This window comes from Prionailurus viverrinus, chromosome A3 (assembly GCF_022837055.1).
Source record: "Prionailurus viverrinus isolate Anna chromosome A3, UM_Priviv_1.0, whole genome shotgun sequence".
NCBI lineage: Eukaryota > Metazoa > Chordata > Mammalia > Carnivora > Felidae > Prionailurus > Prionailurus viverrinus.
Genome location: NC_062563.1, coordinates 101,176,025 through 101,191,500, shown reverse-complemented (window position 1 = coordinate 101,191,500; position 15,476 = coordinate 101,176,025). Strand labels below are relative to the sequence as shown.

The 15,476-nt window shown below is 51.6% G+C and overlaps 1 protein-coding gene across 2 annotated transcripts in view; it reads left to right on the top strand.

The window, feature by feature from the left end:
* Positions 1-15,476, top strand: part of POLR1A (RNA polymerase I subunit A) — a 74,470-nt gene that overhangs the window by 53,899 nt on the left and 5,095 nt on the right. For both annotated transcript variants that reach the window (XM_047853149.1, XM_047853150.1), the window contains 9 exons: positions 472-554; positions 2,536-2,701; positions 3,610-3,831; positions 4,701-4,915; positions 6,861-7,028; positions 7,953-8,088; positions 8,570-8,727; positions 13,577-13,703; positions 15,269-15,379. In XM_047853149.1, coding sequence (XP_047709105.1) covers positions 472-554; positions 2,536-2,701; positions 3,610-3,831; positions 4,701-4,915; positions 6,861-7,028; positions 7,953-8,088; positions 8,570-8,727; positions 13,577-13,703; positions 15,269-15,379 — 1,386 coding nt within the window. The remainder of the gene's footprint in view (positions 1-471; positions 555-2,535; positions 2,702-3,609; positions 3,832-4,700; positions 4,916-6,860; positions 7,029-7,952; positions 8,089-8,569; positions 8,728-13,576; positions 13,704-15,268; positions 15,380-15,476) is intronic.

The window sequence follows — 15,476 nt, the reverse complement described above, 5'->3', positions numbered from 1 at the left end:
ACATCCAAGTAAGGGATAGGACAGTTTCCTAAAGTTTTCCTTTGAGTTTTCTATCTGTATGTCCATGTTTGCTGATTACTATCATAAGTGTATTTCTTGTGGTGAGTTAGTTAAAACGTTTGGAAAAGACTGTGTACCTCTAATAACACTGTTGGAAGCAGAATTCAGGGATGTGGACCGAATGGAAGAGTGATAAAGCCCAAGTGCCATTTCCATTTGGAAAGTGGGGTGTGCGGTGTGGGATAAAATACTGAGGGTGGAATGCATGGGTGCAGGTGGAGCTCCTGGCAAGGTAGCACAAAAGGTAAGCCACAGGGGAGGGCAGAAGCCACTGGGGCCATCGGACCTGTCCGGGCCGAGAGCCACAGGAGATCTGACTAGGCTGCCGGTGGTGTTGTTGGCCTGCACCACCCTTCAGGAAGCATCCTTCCTCACGGCCACCTCTGGGGCCCGGCCCCGCATCTCCCACAGGAGTTCTTCTTTCACTGCATGGCAGGGCGAGAGGGTCTGGTGGACACCGCCGTGAAAACCAGCCGCTCCGGCTATCTCCAAAGGTAAAAAGCACCTGCTCTGCCCCTATTAGATGGGGTCTGTGTCCCAGGACTAGTCACCTCCACGTTGTCATCTTTCACATTGTCAGTGATGGTTCACTTATAGTCCCTTTGGGTGAAAAAACTTTTTAAAAATGGCCATGGGTGGCCTGGGACAGAAAATGCAGATAAGCTTCCCCTTCTAAAAGATTGGTAGAGAGTGAGCTCAGAGGTTTATACAGAGGGCCCAGAGGGCCCCTGTGTTCTGCGGATGCACACTATTCCCCCCCACCCCCTCAGGCCTGGCTCTAAGTCCTATTCTCTGGGAACTCGGGTGACTACCCCACAGGGAGGCAGAACTCCTTTTATCCTGCCCTTAGAGGTTTTCCTGTCTCTGCTCCAGCCTTGTCCTCTCTCCTGCTGCTATGTTCCAGATTCCCCAAAGCTGTACTCCTTACTATGGTCCCCTCCCCCTTGACTGCCAAGGCTGCAGCCCATGGGGTTGGGCCAGGAAAGGGAAGGGTGGGTTTGGGGTGGACAACCCTGGGTGGTGGGGCAGCAAGGAAGCCATCTGCCGAGCTGGCGGCACCATGTGGAGAGCCGGCATTCAGCACCGCTGGGCGAGTTCCCCTCTCGGGCATGGATCACACGGCCGTTTCCTTCCGTGAGCAGGGGTTACGCCCCAGTTCCCATTTCTTAAATCGTTCAACAATACGTGTATAACATAGAAAAAGCTAGAAAACAAATGATCAAATAAGTCTGGGGTGAGGGGATCCTTGTGTGGGGTGGGAGTCCCTGAGGCCAATTAGATAACGCTGGGGGGAAGATGTGGAGGGTCTTTGTTGGAACAGAGGAGCAGCCACCATCAGAGTAAAGTACATAAGCCTCCGCGAGCTCCATCTGCCAGTGGAGGGTTGTGGTGGGGAGGTCCCGTGCAGGGCTTCAGACAGGATGGATTGGAGGAGGCCAGCCCGGCTATGGTGGAGTTCTAGCCGGACGTCGGAAGGCTGCACCCCAAGAGTGGCCATGGAAAGGAAGAAGCCGTTGTGAAGACGTAGAGCAGCTGGCTGAAACGCAGGAGGAAGAAGCAGAGAGGCAGCAGATAAACCTAGTTGAGTTTTCAGGCCTGAGTGACAGCTCAGAGACACAGTTGACAGAGAAGAGAAAGAAAGTATGTGTGGCATGAGGAGTCAGCAGGAGGTTATTCAAGCAGCCATGTCCCGTGGACCTTTAAAGACAAGGCCTGATGGTCAGAAGAGGCCTGGACGCACAGCCTTGTGGGGCCGTTGCTGGTGCTGAGAGCAGAGCCCTGCGGGCAAGGAGAACAGAGCAGAGGGCTCCAGGCAGCACCTGCAGCATTTGCAGCAGAGGGGAAGTGGTGCTCAGCACCAACCTCACCAGGCCCTGGGCTGGATGCCAAGAAGACAATGGTGACTGACACTGAATTCTGTCCTTGGAGCTTAAGGGAACAGTGGCTCCTAGAAAACCTCCTGTTAAGGTGGCAGGAAGAGACAGGGGCAGAGTGGCCAGAGGTAAGCTAAGAAGCCAGTACCAGGTGGTAGGAAGAGAGGTTGAGGGAGACAGCTGACAACTGGGAGCACTGAGGAAAAAGGGCACCAGGTTAGGGTTAGCACATCAGCATTTAGTTCCTAATGTGTCCTTAGTTTCCCTGGAAAATATCTGGACTAACCACACTGGAGAGGCATTGGGTGGGTAGCAAGCCCTCCTGCCTTACCTGCCTTATGGACCTACTGATGCTGGTCCTTGGGGAGCTCTTCAGTGCAGGGGAGTGAAAGGCAGGCAGCAGTCCCGGCTGCTGGGGCTGGATATGGGAGCCAGGGCCAAGCAATGGCAGCTAGCCTCTCGCACATGCGGCTGCAACTTCCTCCTCCCAGAAAACTATCAGGAAGCTCCCTGGTCAGGAGCTGCTGTAGCACAGAGCCTGGGGCATCGGAGCTTTGCCCAGCTGCCCTTTCCACCGTCCACTGCCCTGGTCTCCTTGCAGGTGCATCATCAAGCACTTGGAGGGGCTGGTCGTCCAGTATGATCTGACAGTCCGCGACAGTGACGGCAGCGTGGTACAGTTCCTGTATGGGGAGGACGGCCTGGACATCCCCAAGACACAGTTCCTGCAGCCCAAGCAGTTCCCCTTCCTCGCCAGCAACTATGAGGTAGTTGGCCTGACCAGACCTGGCGCCTGGAGGTGGTGGGGCCCGGAGCTGCATGGTGGGCCTTGCACCCTGAGCTTTGCCATGCAGTGAGGTGGCTGTTGAAAAGCAGAGTGGGAAAAGGTTTACAAAGCACCGGTCGATGCCTTAAAACATTTGACATTTTCATAGTCCCTCAGGGGACTTTCATCACATGAGATAGCAGAAAGACACGTGTACCTCTGGAACAACAGCTACCATCTGGGGGCATTTGTCACGTGCTGGGCCCTAAGCTAAAGTGCACTGTGGGCAGCGTGTGCTTTTATCCTCACCACAACCTGGGGAAGTAGGTATTCTTGTCCATTTTACAGCCGAGACCAGGAGTATTGGAGCTGAAGTGACTAGCTGCTGTGTGGCAGGGCCAGTGTCTGGACCCAGGCGTGTCTGACACACAGGCTGGTGATCTTCATACCATGCCTTGCCACTCCAAGAATGACCATCACCATTAACTGAGTAGTCACCTATTTTGCAGTCCGATACTGAAACCACTGGGACCTGCCCGTGGTCATGCAGCAGATGGCAGTGTTGAAGGTTGCACTCCGGTGCCAGCTCCTTTCTCTCCTGGTGCCTGTCCCACAGCTTTGGCTATCACTTTCTCTCCTCCTTTCTCCCTAGAAACTCCCCTGGGTTCTGCAGGGGCTCTGAACATGCTGGGATGTCCCCTGTTATCCCTGTAGCTCCTGAACCACCAGCTCCCATGTCCAGGATACACAGTGAGGCCCCTGTTTAGCAGCAGGTGCTCAGCACCTATGAGAGGCGTTGTGAAGCCTCCACACGTCTTGGGCCTGTGAAGTTGTATGACCTGGCCCTGTGTCATGCCCTTATCTCTTTGGTCTTATGTCTGTGGTTTGTTTGTTTGTCTGTTTGTTTAGGTGATAATGAAATCGAAGCATCTCCATGAAGTTTTATCCAGAGCAGATCCCCAAAAAGCTCTCCGCCACTTCAGAGCCATCAAAAAATGGCAAAGCAGGCATCCCAACACCATGCTGAGAAATGGTGCCTTCTTGAATTATTCACAGAAGATTCAGGCAGCCGTGAAAGCCTTGAACCTTGAGGGTGGGAACCAGAATGGCCGCAGCCCTGGGACTCACCAGGTGACTTGGGGGGGTGACTGTGTCCCCGGTGCCTGGAGCATATAGGCCTCAGGGATTGAAGAAATGGGTTGTTTTCTTAATAGAAGGTATAATTGTGTAATATGGCTTTCTTCACTGTTAGGAAACAAATGGCCCTCAAATAGGAACTAAAGGAGGGTACTCTTCACAAGGGTGTGGGCCGGGTTTGGGGAAACCGATTGGGACTGGTAACTTGGGTGCCAGTGCCCACCCCAGGTGGGCAGGAACAGGGAGAGTAGCCACCAGGAGTGGAGAGGGTAGCTGTGGGCAGTAGGAAGGCATGGCCTACTCAGAGGCCCCTTAGAGAGGGTGGGGGATAAATGCCCAGCATTGCTCTCCTCCCACATTCCCTTCTGCTGCTGGAGCCTCCCATTAGGCAAACACAGCTGGGAGCCAGGAGGCAGGGGAACACTTTGAACCAGTTGCTGTGGGGTAGCTTTGGGGCATCAAGTGTGTGAAAGCCTGAAAGAGGGACAGCCGTGTCCTGGTTTGCCCTAGGATGGTCCTGGCTTTGCCTTTCAACCTAACATTATTAATGATAGTTCCCCATTCTACTCTAAAAAAATTCCGGTTTGGACAGTAACTTTCCTGGTCACCCTGCCTGTGTTCCAGTGGGCTGGGATGAAGACCTCGGAGAGTCATGGTCGGGCTCGTGCATGCCAGGATGGATTCTGTTTTATCCCTGTCCTAAATGTTGGGGTGGATTTCTCATTGTCATTTGGTTCTGTCTCCTTCCCCTACTCTCATTTGGAGCCAGGCCTTTGATCCTCCTTATCCCACTGGATGTCCCAGGAAAGATAGGCCCATTCCTGGTTTCCCCCCTCATGGCTGAGGCCTTTCCTTCCTTTCAGATATTGAGAATGTGGGGTGAGTTAGATGAGCAGAGTCGAAGGAAATACCAGAAGAAGGCGGCTCCTTGTCCAGACCCCAGTCTGTCTGTCTGGCGCCCAGACATCTACTTTGCATCAGTGTCGGAAACATTTGAAAAAAAGGTGGATGACTATAGTCTCAAGTGGGCATCTCAAGCAGAGAAGAGTTATGAGAAATCAGAGCTTTCTCTTGACAGGTAATGGCATTGATTTGTCACAGGGCACGTGCAGAGGGAGAGTCTATGTCTCGGGCTCCTTCCTTACCTACTCTGGAAGGGAGGGCAGCCTCCTGAGTTCGAGCCTCCAGGAGGAGGGAGGGAAGTAAAATAGAAAGGACACCTTGCAGGCCCAGAGGGCTCCAAGACAGGCAAGGGCAAATAGGCAGGAATGGACACCCCTGCCTGGCCCAGGGCAGAGAAAAATGCTCTCCTGGGTGGAAGCTTGCAGAAATGACTCTCTCTTGAGTTTGGTGTGGTGGCCATGGCTAATTGAGAGTCAGGGAATCTGCTCGCCATTCAGCAGCTTCTAACTCTGACCCAAGGCAAATCATTCTCTGCCCTGTGACCCTATGGCTCAGCCTTTCATGAGGGGTTGGATCTGATTTACTCTAACACTCCTTTGAGCCTTGGATTCGGAAGTCTTAAGAAAGAAGGAGCATGTGCAGTCCTCAGCTTAGTCTCGTTCACCGATAAATAAATAGACAAACAAACCAACCCTGTGGTCTAGGCAGGTGGGAAGCTAGGCAGGTACCAGCCCCGAGCCACATCAGGTTACAACATCAGAAGCACCCCCAGGGAGGCCTGCTGCAAGGTTGGTATTGGAGCGGTTGTCAGGGGATCCTTTGCACTCAGCTTGCCGAGACTGGCCGGCAAAGCTGGAAGACCTCCAAGGTGTAGGCCCTGGCCCGGCTGCTCAGGGAGACTAGCCGAGTCCAGGAGTGGGCCTGCAGGCGGAAGTTGGGAATCGGTAAAGGCAAATGAGCAAAGGCAAATGCATGAGTGGAGGAACCAGAGGGGAGGAGCAGGGCTGTCTCTCTGCCCTTTAATGTGACTTCTCTAGTCAGGCCTCAGAGAGGCCCGGTCAGAATAAATTATGCTGAGTTATCACAGCTGCCGGCAGGGCTTTCCCTGAAAGAGTGAGACCCTGATGCCCTGTCCCCTTCACCCTTCTCCCTGCAGCTCAGGACACTGGCTGTGTACCTTCAGAAGGACGGGCAGTGCCGTATTGGGAGTGGGGAGAGATGAACCCTGGAGGGGGCGGGGCATCATTTGGGTTTGCAGGACCAAGATGGGGAGGTGATTCCACCTCAGTGGCATTCACAGGGGACCTGCTAGGAGGCAGCAAGCTCTGGGTGAATCTCTAAAGTTCTGGAGGTATTTGAAGGTTCTTTTCTGTCAGGAAGACTGATAGGTACTCAGACCTCACTGGTTTGAAGTAACTGGGAGAGATGACATGGCGGGTTAGAGGGAAGTCTCACTTTTAAAAGGAACTTGCTTTGAAATGTAGCGTTACTACTTTTTCTACGTTCACATGTACGTCCAGTTAGTCTTCCTGTGTCAAGCCCTTCCTGGTTCCATGTGCTGGGGAAATACAATGTTCCTGTGACTGTTCTAAAAGGAAGAATGGTTAATACATCACAAAACTGTATAGCGTGCACACTTCCCATGTGGCCTGGAGTCATTTGCACCGAATAAGATAGCAATCCCCCCTTTCTTCCCCCACCCCATACACCCATAATAGTTCAGTGAACGCCTTCCTAGTTCATACAGGGGGAGGTGGGGAGAAAAGAATCGAAGGAAAACGTGAAGAGCGAGCTCAGAAATACTCACTGCTTTGGGGACTCACGGTAACTGGTGCAGAGTGGGAACTTGGTGTTCTCGGAGCAAACACAAACGGTCCGAGCATGGATGTCTAGCACTTCAGCCACCCAGCTGAGATCTGTACTGCATAATTTAGGACATCCCAGGGTCACTAGCAGGATTTGAAGGATTAGGAGGATCATTTGCCTAGGGAAAACAAGCCCAGAAAGAGGGAGAGCTAATACTCCATGCACCCTGGCTTTGGGTGGTGTTGACAGCTCCTAACAGACAGACAGGTGGTGTCTGTGCTCCTAGCCGTGCCCCCCTCTCTACCCCATTCCAGGCTGAGGACCCTGCTGCAGCTCAAGTGGCAGCGCTCACTATGTGATCCGGGTGAGGCCGTGGGCCTACTGGCTGCCCAGAGCATTGGGGAGCCCTCCACACAGATGACCCTGAACACTTTCCACTTTGCTGGCAGAGGCGAGATGAATGTCACTCTGGGCATTCCGAGGTACGGGGCTACATGGGTGCATAGCATGGGATCTTTCCTAAGCCCACTCCCGGGGAGGAAGTCATTCAGTGGGGGGTGGGGCGGGGGGCGTCTTATCCAAAATGGCGATTAGAGTTGGACTTCCTGGAGCCCAACTGGTTTCTATGGTTGGATCAGTGCCCAAGCCTCTTGGAATCTCTCTTTATCCCTCTGCCAACTCCTGTATCCGTGACCTGGGACACTTGTGGAGCTACACTTCTGGGGTCGGGACTCAGGAGCAGAGGTTGTTAACAAGCCACATGCACTTGGCTGCCTAACTCTGGGGGCACCAATCACCTAGAACGTAACCCACAGTGGCCCTTCCAGTACATGTACACATCTGTAGGGTAATGGCCACTGGACAAGAGGAAAGAGTGGGAGACTCACTTGTATTGAATGCCTGACCTTGCCACTTTTTAGCAGAGAGACTGGGGTTCCTCAACTTCCCTAACCTCAGGATCCTTGACCTGTGGAAGGGCGGAGGCCAGGGCCCACCATGCAGTTGGACCATGTGGGCTGACAACTCAGGGGCAAGGCCAGGAGCATCATGGTGCCTGCATCCAGTAGGAGCACTATAGGTGATAACTTTATCATCCTTGCATCTCTCATTTGTTCCATAAGCTCTTAGTAAGCACCCACTGTATGTAAGGCACAGGTGATAGGAAACAAGAATAATACTAGCCTGTCCTTGAGGAGCCCGTGCTCCTATGGAGAAAATTGATAGGAGGGTCACTTGCTGTCACTCACTGGGCCAGAGCTGGGACTTTCTGATCCAGCGTACTTCCTTGCAATATCCCAAGGCTTCTCAGATCCCAGAAGAGCCGTAATATCTTGATAAGAAAGGCCTCGCAAAAATAGGGAATCTGGGTACCTCTTACAATTAGATGTGCCCATGTTCTGTGACAGGTTGAGGGAGATTCTCATGGTGGCCAGTGCCAACATCAAGACGCCCATGATGAGCGTGCCCGTGTTCAACACCAAGAAAGCACTGAAGAGAGTAAAAAGCCTGAAGAAGCAGCTCACCAGAGTGTGCTTAGGGGAGGTAATGGTCTCTTGGAGCTGGCTAAGAGTGGGTGGAGGCATTTTCCTGCATCTTCCATCTCTGAAGAACAGATTTGCTGACCATTGAGACCCTGGGTTCAGACTCCCATGAATGAGGGAGAAGCTTTCTCTGCCAGGTGCTGAGCAGGGAGGGATGAACCAGTAAGCTTTAGAAGTAATCTATCAGTTTATAGCTTTTTCGCATGCCTTAAAAATAAAAATGCTTTCTGCGGTAACTTACTAGCCCTGCTGGAGTCCGCTCCCTGCAGCCTTGGGCCATCCTCTGGAGATGACCCACCAGCCGTGGGCACCTGTCCCCCGAGGATTCACACTGGCAGAACTCAGTGGGGTTCCTTTGGGGTTTGGGCCTGTGGTCCCTCCCCCTCTCCCCCTAAACCCTTGGATTTCCCGAAACCATGACTGTCATGCACAGTCCCCTGGGACTCAGGCAAGTTAGGTTCTCTCTGTCCCTCTGGTTCAAGGTGTTGGAGAAAATTGATGTCCAGGAATCCTTCTGTATCGGAGAAAAACGGGACAAGTTTCAAGTGTATCAGTTGCGGTTTCAGTTCCTGCCACGTGCACATTACCAGCAGGAGAAGTGCCTGAGACCTGAGGACATCCTGCACTTCATGGAAACGAGGTTAGCACTCAGGCCGCATTTGTTGTTTGACTTTGTCATTGCCCTTGAGTGCTGCAGGCTGTAGGACTCCTGGAGATTGGCTGCATTTCTCTAAATGGATCCTTCAAGGGCAGTGTTTGGGAAAACAGCAGGCCCTGTAGCCTAATTTGGAAACCTCACTGCTAATCTGGCCTGTGGGTGTGATTGCATTAACCACGCACCACTCCGTGAAAACTTAACTTCTCTCTGGTTGACGAGTCTTGTCGTCTTGGGTTTGGAGGCTTTAAGACGTGGAAGTATAGGTACCGGAAGGAGGAGGGAGCCCCATCACAGGGTACCACTGTAAGGTCAGACTAGCACATGGTGTTGGTTTTTGACATGATGTTCCAGGCAGCATAATGTTGTTCCTAATACATTTCTAGTCTGTGTAATAATGAGCAGTCTACTGATAGCATGCTGCTTTTAAACCCCAATTCTAAGCTGGGGTTACCTGCAACTTCTTACAGAGAAATTCTGGTTCCCTTCTGGTAGGGAGAATGAACATTCTTTTTTTCTCAAGTGCAAGTTAGTGCTGGACACTTGGAAAGCACAGGCTACCACACTGAGTACCCAGGAGTAGGATGGTCGACACATTGGGGCTGGGGTAGGCCAGGAAGAGCCAGCGAAGCACTTTTGACTCACCAGCGGACCCTAGATCATGCCGTGCAAACTCAAATGGTTGCAGGGCCCAGCAGGAAACAGGCCAGTGAAGAAGGCCGGGAGGTCTCTGATAGGCTGGAGAGTACAGAACCTGCCTCAGGACAGGCATGTGGGCCACAGTGGCCCAATCTCCTAATTCAAAAAAACAAAAAGCCTCTTTCCCTGTTTTTTTTCTGTCTTTGGCTGTTTAGTTGCTTGTTGATGCTTTTATAAATAAGCCTCTTAGTTTTTAAATATCAGCAACTAATTCATACATTTTCAAAAGCTTGGTGACGCCCAAACAGATCCCATCTGTCAGCAGGATTTGGTCACAGACCACCAACCACTGCCTCTAATCTAGACCAGTTCTCAGATCTTCCTGGAGCCTCCCCAAAATGGAGAATCAATGGGGCAGAGTGGAAGCAAAGTTCACTGCTTTCAGTCATCCCACCAACCTTTACTGAGCAACGCCCACACTGGATGTAGTGTGGCCAGGAGAGAGCGGCTGTTCTGCCACTGGCCCTCTTCTCTCTGACCTGAAGATGTGACCTGGCCTCAGGCCAGCCCTCTAAACATGTGGTGTTCAGGACAGTGGGTATCATGATAGATGGGCTTGGATGTGAAGTCATCCCCTTGGAAAGGGGCCACCACTGGGCAAATCCTGACCCAATCTACATGAGCCCGGATGAAATTGTTGCAATTTACATGAGCCCGGGTGAAGTTGTCACAATTTACATGAGCCCAAGTGAAGTTGTCGCTGTCTGGGCCTTGGGGAATACGTGCATCACCATCCACATGGGTGGAGAAGGTTCCTTTTACCAGGCAGACCCAGTGCTCTCAAGACGCTGGGCCATGTCACAAGAGACGTGTCTCCAGCCTGCCGGCTCATTAATTAACAGGGAGGAACAGAACTCCCAAGTTCGCCGCATGTTTGTGCTGGCCAGGCAGCCCTTTTCTGAGAAATGGGAATTAGGATCACATGGCCTCTTGACACTTGTCAAGAGCAGGCGAAGCTGGATAGTGTGCCCTGTTTTTATTCACCTAGGGCTTTGCCTGCTGAGCAGGTAGGTCAGCATGAGGCATGTACCAGGCTGTGCTTAGAGTTCTTTCTACTTCTGTTATCTTGGAGAATTGAAAAATTCATCGCCTTTAAACAATTTTTTTCTTGATGAGGGCCAGCCCTGGCTTCTTACCAGCAGCCAAGTACTTTTTCAGCTCCTAGTTTGTATTTTGCTTGTGCACTTGAAAAGCTGTGATAAACAAAGCCATGTGCAGTAGCTCTCGGTGGAGCTACTCTGACTCGAGCACATCGGGCCAAAAATAAGAGAAGGAGCAATGTGTGAACTGGGGTGTGCTTTGGACAGTGCTTGACAGGCTTGGGCAGCGTAGCAAGCACAATGAGACCTCTTACGGACCGTGAGGCAACGTGAGTGTGTGCTCTCAAAGAGTGACACCCCCGCCCCTGCAGGAAACCTTTCTCCTTCCTTTCTCCCTTCCCTCCCCCACCTCCTCCACCTCTGTTTCTCTCTCTTCTCCCCTACCCTCCCTCCCATCCCATCTCTTCTCCCAACTATTGGCTCATGAGACTATTTGACAATAGATTGGAGAAGAGAAAGAGACACAGAGGCATTTGTCTAGATGGCAGTGTGTATGCATTGAAGTTTCTGTAAATATTTTTACTGACACCTGTCACTTTGGATGTTTGTATAAGCTATCTGGGCGGTCGGCCGGGGGCGGTGAAGTCACAAGAGCACCAAGCCTGGAGTCGGGTGGAAGTTCTGGCCTCCTGTTCCCAGCCATGAAACGACCAAGCTAGAGTGTGCAATTACAGCTTCTGGGAGTCAGACTTTGCAAGCAGCAGGTGGCGGAGCAGTTGCCAGGCACTCCTGGAAACAGCCAAGGGTCATATTCTCTGTTTGCAATTATTTATGTGGGATGGGCGGTGTCTCTGCAGCCTACCCATCCTGTTCCCTTTTGGTTGCCACATTCTGACAAATAGCAAAACCTTCACAGGACAGTCATTGTGCGCCTTCAGTTCCCTAGCTCGTGGCAAAATCACAGAGGGGCAAACTTGTTTGCACCCACAGGAGAACTCTGGCGTACTGGTAACATGTCTACCACTTGTCAGGGTGCATTCAGCTTTCTCAATTTCTCACCTGTTCTCCCGCAGTCTTGTTCACTGGAAGAGGCAGTTTAGGCAGAAAGGATGCCCAGCAAGGGGGGATTAAGGAAGGTCTCCGTGGGGACTTTCATCTGCACTTAGACCCAGCCTTGAGGGGTGGATGCAACTCCAGCAGGTAGCAAAGGGGTTGGAGAAATTGCTGGCAGAGGGAGCCCAGAGGATGCACCTGGGGGGGGGGGGTGCGGAGCAGATGGGTAGTTGGGGTTGGGGCCAATTATGGAGGACTGGAGGACTAGAGCCTCGGAGGGGCGACATGGCTGCAAAGCCACTGGTCTAGAGAGTCTGAGGAGTCAGAGCAGCAGCCCCGAAGCAGCGGGAGGCGACGAGCAGTGGTCATAGCGCTTTCCACACCCCCATCCCATCTCGTTTCGTCTTCTCTCTGCAGTGGGCTCAGGTCGCAGCGGACATGTCCCACCATGCAGACGAGATCAAGGCCTTCCTCCTGGGTCTCTGGCTGGATCCAGATTTGAACCAGAGCCTGGTATTCCAGAAACTTCTCTTTTGCCCCCTCTTCTCAGATTGTATCTTCTCAAGTCAAGCCTGGCCTTCCCTCATCAGGCCCTGGTCCCCATCCCCAGCACCTGGCAACCAGGTTCTTCCCTGGATTGGTGGGTGAGGAGCCTTTTTTCTGCCAAGGGCAGAAACCTCAGCAAAACCATAAACTTTAAAAAGTTAAAAAAAAAAAAAAAATGAGGAGGGAGAACAATAGTCTTTTGCTCTTAATAAGAAAAATAGTAAAGGGGCACCTGGGTAACTCAGTCGGTTAAGCGTCCAACTTCAGCTCCGATCATGATCTCACGGTTTGTGAATTCAAGCCCCACATCAGGCTGTGTGCTGACAGCTCGGAACCTGGAGCCTGCTTCGGGTTGTGTCTCCCTCTCTCTGTTCCTCCCCTGCTCTCTCTCTCTCTCTCTCTCTCTCTCTCTCTCTCAAAAATAAAGATTAAAAAAAAAAAGGTTAAAAAAAAAAAAGAATAGTAAATATTTGCCTGCTTCTTAAGACCCCACTCCTGTATTTTCACCCTTGCTTTGCTCCCAGGGCACATGATATGCACATTATAGGTGCTGAGACAGTACAGGATGCTGGCTGGCTGGCTGAGGGACCTGATCCTTAATATAATTAAAAGCAGTTCATTTTGGCATGCTGTTCTGGCCTGAAGAGGAAGAAAGGCAAGAAGGAGATAATGTGAAAAAAGAAGAGCAGGGTTGGGGGAGGGAGGGGTGCAGGGAGGCAGGGCAAGGCCTTAAGGGAGCTTAAAAATAGAAAACTCAGGAGGAAGAGGCAAAGGGCCAAGAAAGGCCCCCAGGCTCTGCTTCAAGTTGGTTCTTTTAAATTGGTCTGGTTCCAACTTGTCGACATGATTTATTGCCACAAAGTAAGTTATCAGTGCCTTTAAAACTCTGATGAACTCTTGCACATCTTAGCTCTTCCATCAAATTGTTGGGGCTCATACCCCAAGGAGACAAGAGCTGTTAGGCCTGTGCTGCACCACTTTCTGGAGATGCTGCAGGGGCAGGCAGGGGATGGTCCTAGTCCTGGCTGGACTCCCCTCCTGCCGGAGAGTCTGCTGTCCCTTTCAGACTCTGGCCACAGCAGCGCTAGCAACTTTGACTTACAGAACACCCACTCTGCCAGGCCTCATGACAGTTATTGGACAGGGGGTTGTTTCTAATCCTTAAAACAAGACTGCACGATGCATATTCATACCCACATTTTACAGATAAGGGAGTTAAGGCTCCAGAGACTGTCATGCTTAAAGTCACGCACCTGAGGAGTGGCAGGACATGTGTGCAGACCAGGCCTGGTGGGCTGTGGAGCAGTGCTCTGTCTGTGCCCTTTAGAAACCGCAAGAGGGGGATAGGAGACGCTGTATCTCTGTCTCATGTGTAAATCCCCGATGCCCCCTTAGATGGCTGTGAGATCCTTGGGCGGAACATCCTACACCCGCAAGGAGGGGAGAGTAGAGATGCTCGTATTGAATGGGGCTGTGTGGCTTTCTTCTCATTTTAGATTCTTTAAAATTCTGATGGAATCCATCAGAAAGAAGAACAATAAAGCCTCAGCTTTCAGAAGCGTAAACACTCGGAGAGCTACCCAGCGGGATCTAGACAACACTGGGGACTCAGAGAGGAACCGGGTGAGTGAGTCCCCCAGGGGCCCCTCTAGGACCAGCACAGGGAGGGTCCCAGGCTGAGAAGCCCATAGGGTGGCTGTTGGCTTAGTCTTCTCCCCTGAAAAAGCTCTGGGGTTGTTTTCAGCACTCCTCAAGCCCCTTCCTGGATTTGGCCCATATCTCCCTGTACCTCTCCATTTACCTGCTGTGCCGATAGGGTCAGGGGGTGCTGCCAGACAGCAGGTCTGGCTGGCACTGGGTGAAGGCACATGGTCATCTATCTGTCTCCTCTCAAGGACCACTCTGTGAGTGATTTTTATCCTGAGGACAGGCTGAAAGTATTGGTACCTGCTGGGCTTTGGAATTCTTTTTCTGGTTTCATGTTGCTCTGCCTTTGACTTCCCTGGGCCAGATGAACCGAGGCCCACAGAGCACTGGCAGGAATTAGAAGAGGCGTTTTGAAGCAGGAAATTTGGGCTGCTGTAATAAAAAAAAGGAAGGAGTCAGGGAAAAGCTACTAGGGGCAAAATAGTCCAGGAATGGTGACAACCTCATCTGCAAGGAGACCCAGGGGTAGTGTGGGACAGGTCCCCTACTGTCATCTGAGCCAACAGCAGCTTGTAGGGCTATATAGCAATAGCTGTGCCAATGCAGCCAACCTGTGGGGGCGCTGGCGGCAGAGGATCGCAGTGAAGACTTAGTACGGCCTTAAGGTAGACCAGAGAGAATGCTAGGTCTCTGGCCCGGGAAGTCTACCAGTTGGCTAACTCAAGCACAGATGGGTATAGGTGGTCTTTGAAAGGTTACTCCGTTTATCCTTGAGTCACCCAGAAGAAGACTATAAGAAACTAGGAGCCAAGGTCAGTAGAGAAAGGTATAAATGTTTGGTTTTTAAAATGCTTAATAGCCCACCAAGATAATCCTTTCTCTTCATCTCCATCTAGAACAAAAATATTTGGAGCAATATTTTATACCATTTTCTTTTAATGACTTGGAAAGCCTGGTCCCTTTTCTGAAATTTTTTCTTTCTTTCTTTTTTTTTTTTTTAATTTTTTTTTTAATGTTTTTATTTATTTTTGAGAGAGAGAGAGAGAGAGGAGAGAAAGAGCATACAGGGAAAGGGCAGAGAAGGAGACACAGAATCTGAAGCAGGCTCCAAGCTCTGAGCTGTCAGCACAGAGCCCGACGTGGGGCCTGAACTCACAAACCATGAGATCATGACCTGAGCTGAAGTCGGAAGCTCAACTGACTGAGCCACCCAGGCGCCCCCCTTTTCTGAAATTTTTTTAAATGCAAGGTTTTGCAGGTGGTACATGTGACAATGAAGCTTGAAGAGAAGGAGACAGGGAGTGCAGGGCTGTCCCAGAGCAGGGACTGGATGGACAGGGTGGCCAGGTGGAAGGGTAGGTAGGTAGATGGGTGGTTGGGAGGGTGCCAGGTGGAGGTATAATGAATGGATGCATAGATAGGCAGGTGGGTGGCTGGGTGGGTGAGTGAGCTGAAAAGGAGGATGGGTGGGTAGATAGATGGATTCACCAAGCACTCGGTTTTAGAGCCAGTCTTTTTTCCTCCTTGTCCCCAAACCACAGGGAGAGCAGGAGGGTGATGAGGAAGAGGAGGGGCACATTGTGGATGCTGAAGCCGAGGAGGGAGACGCTGATGCTTCTGATACCAAGCGCAAGAAGAAACAAGAGGAGGAGGTGAGGGGACTGGCCAAGGTGAAGGGGCTATGGTCACATCCGTCCTGTGTCACATCTGCAGGATTATTGCTCACCACATATGGCCACACCTTTGCTA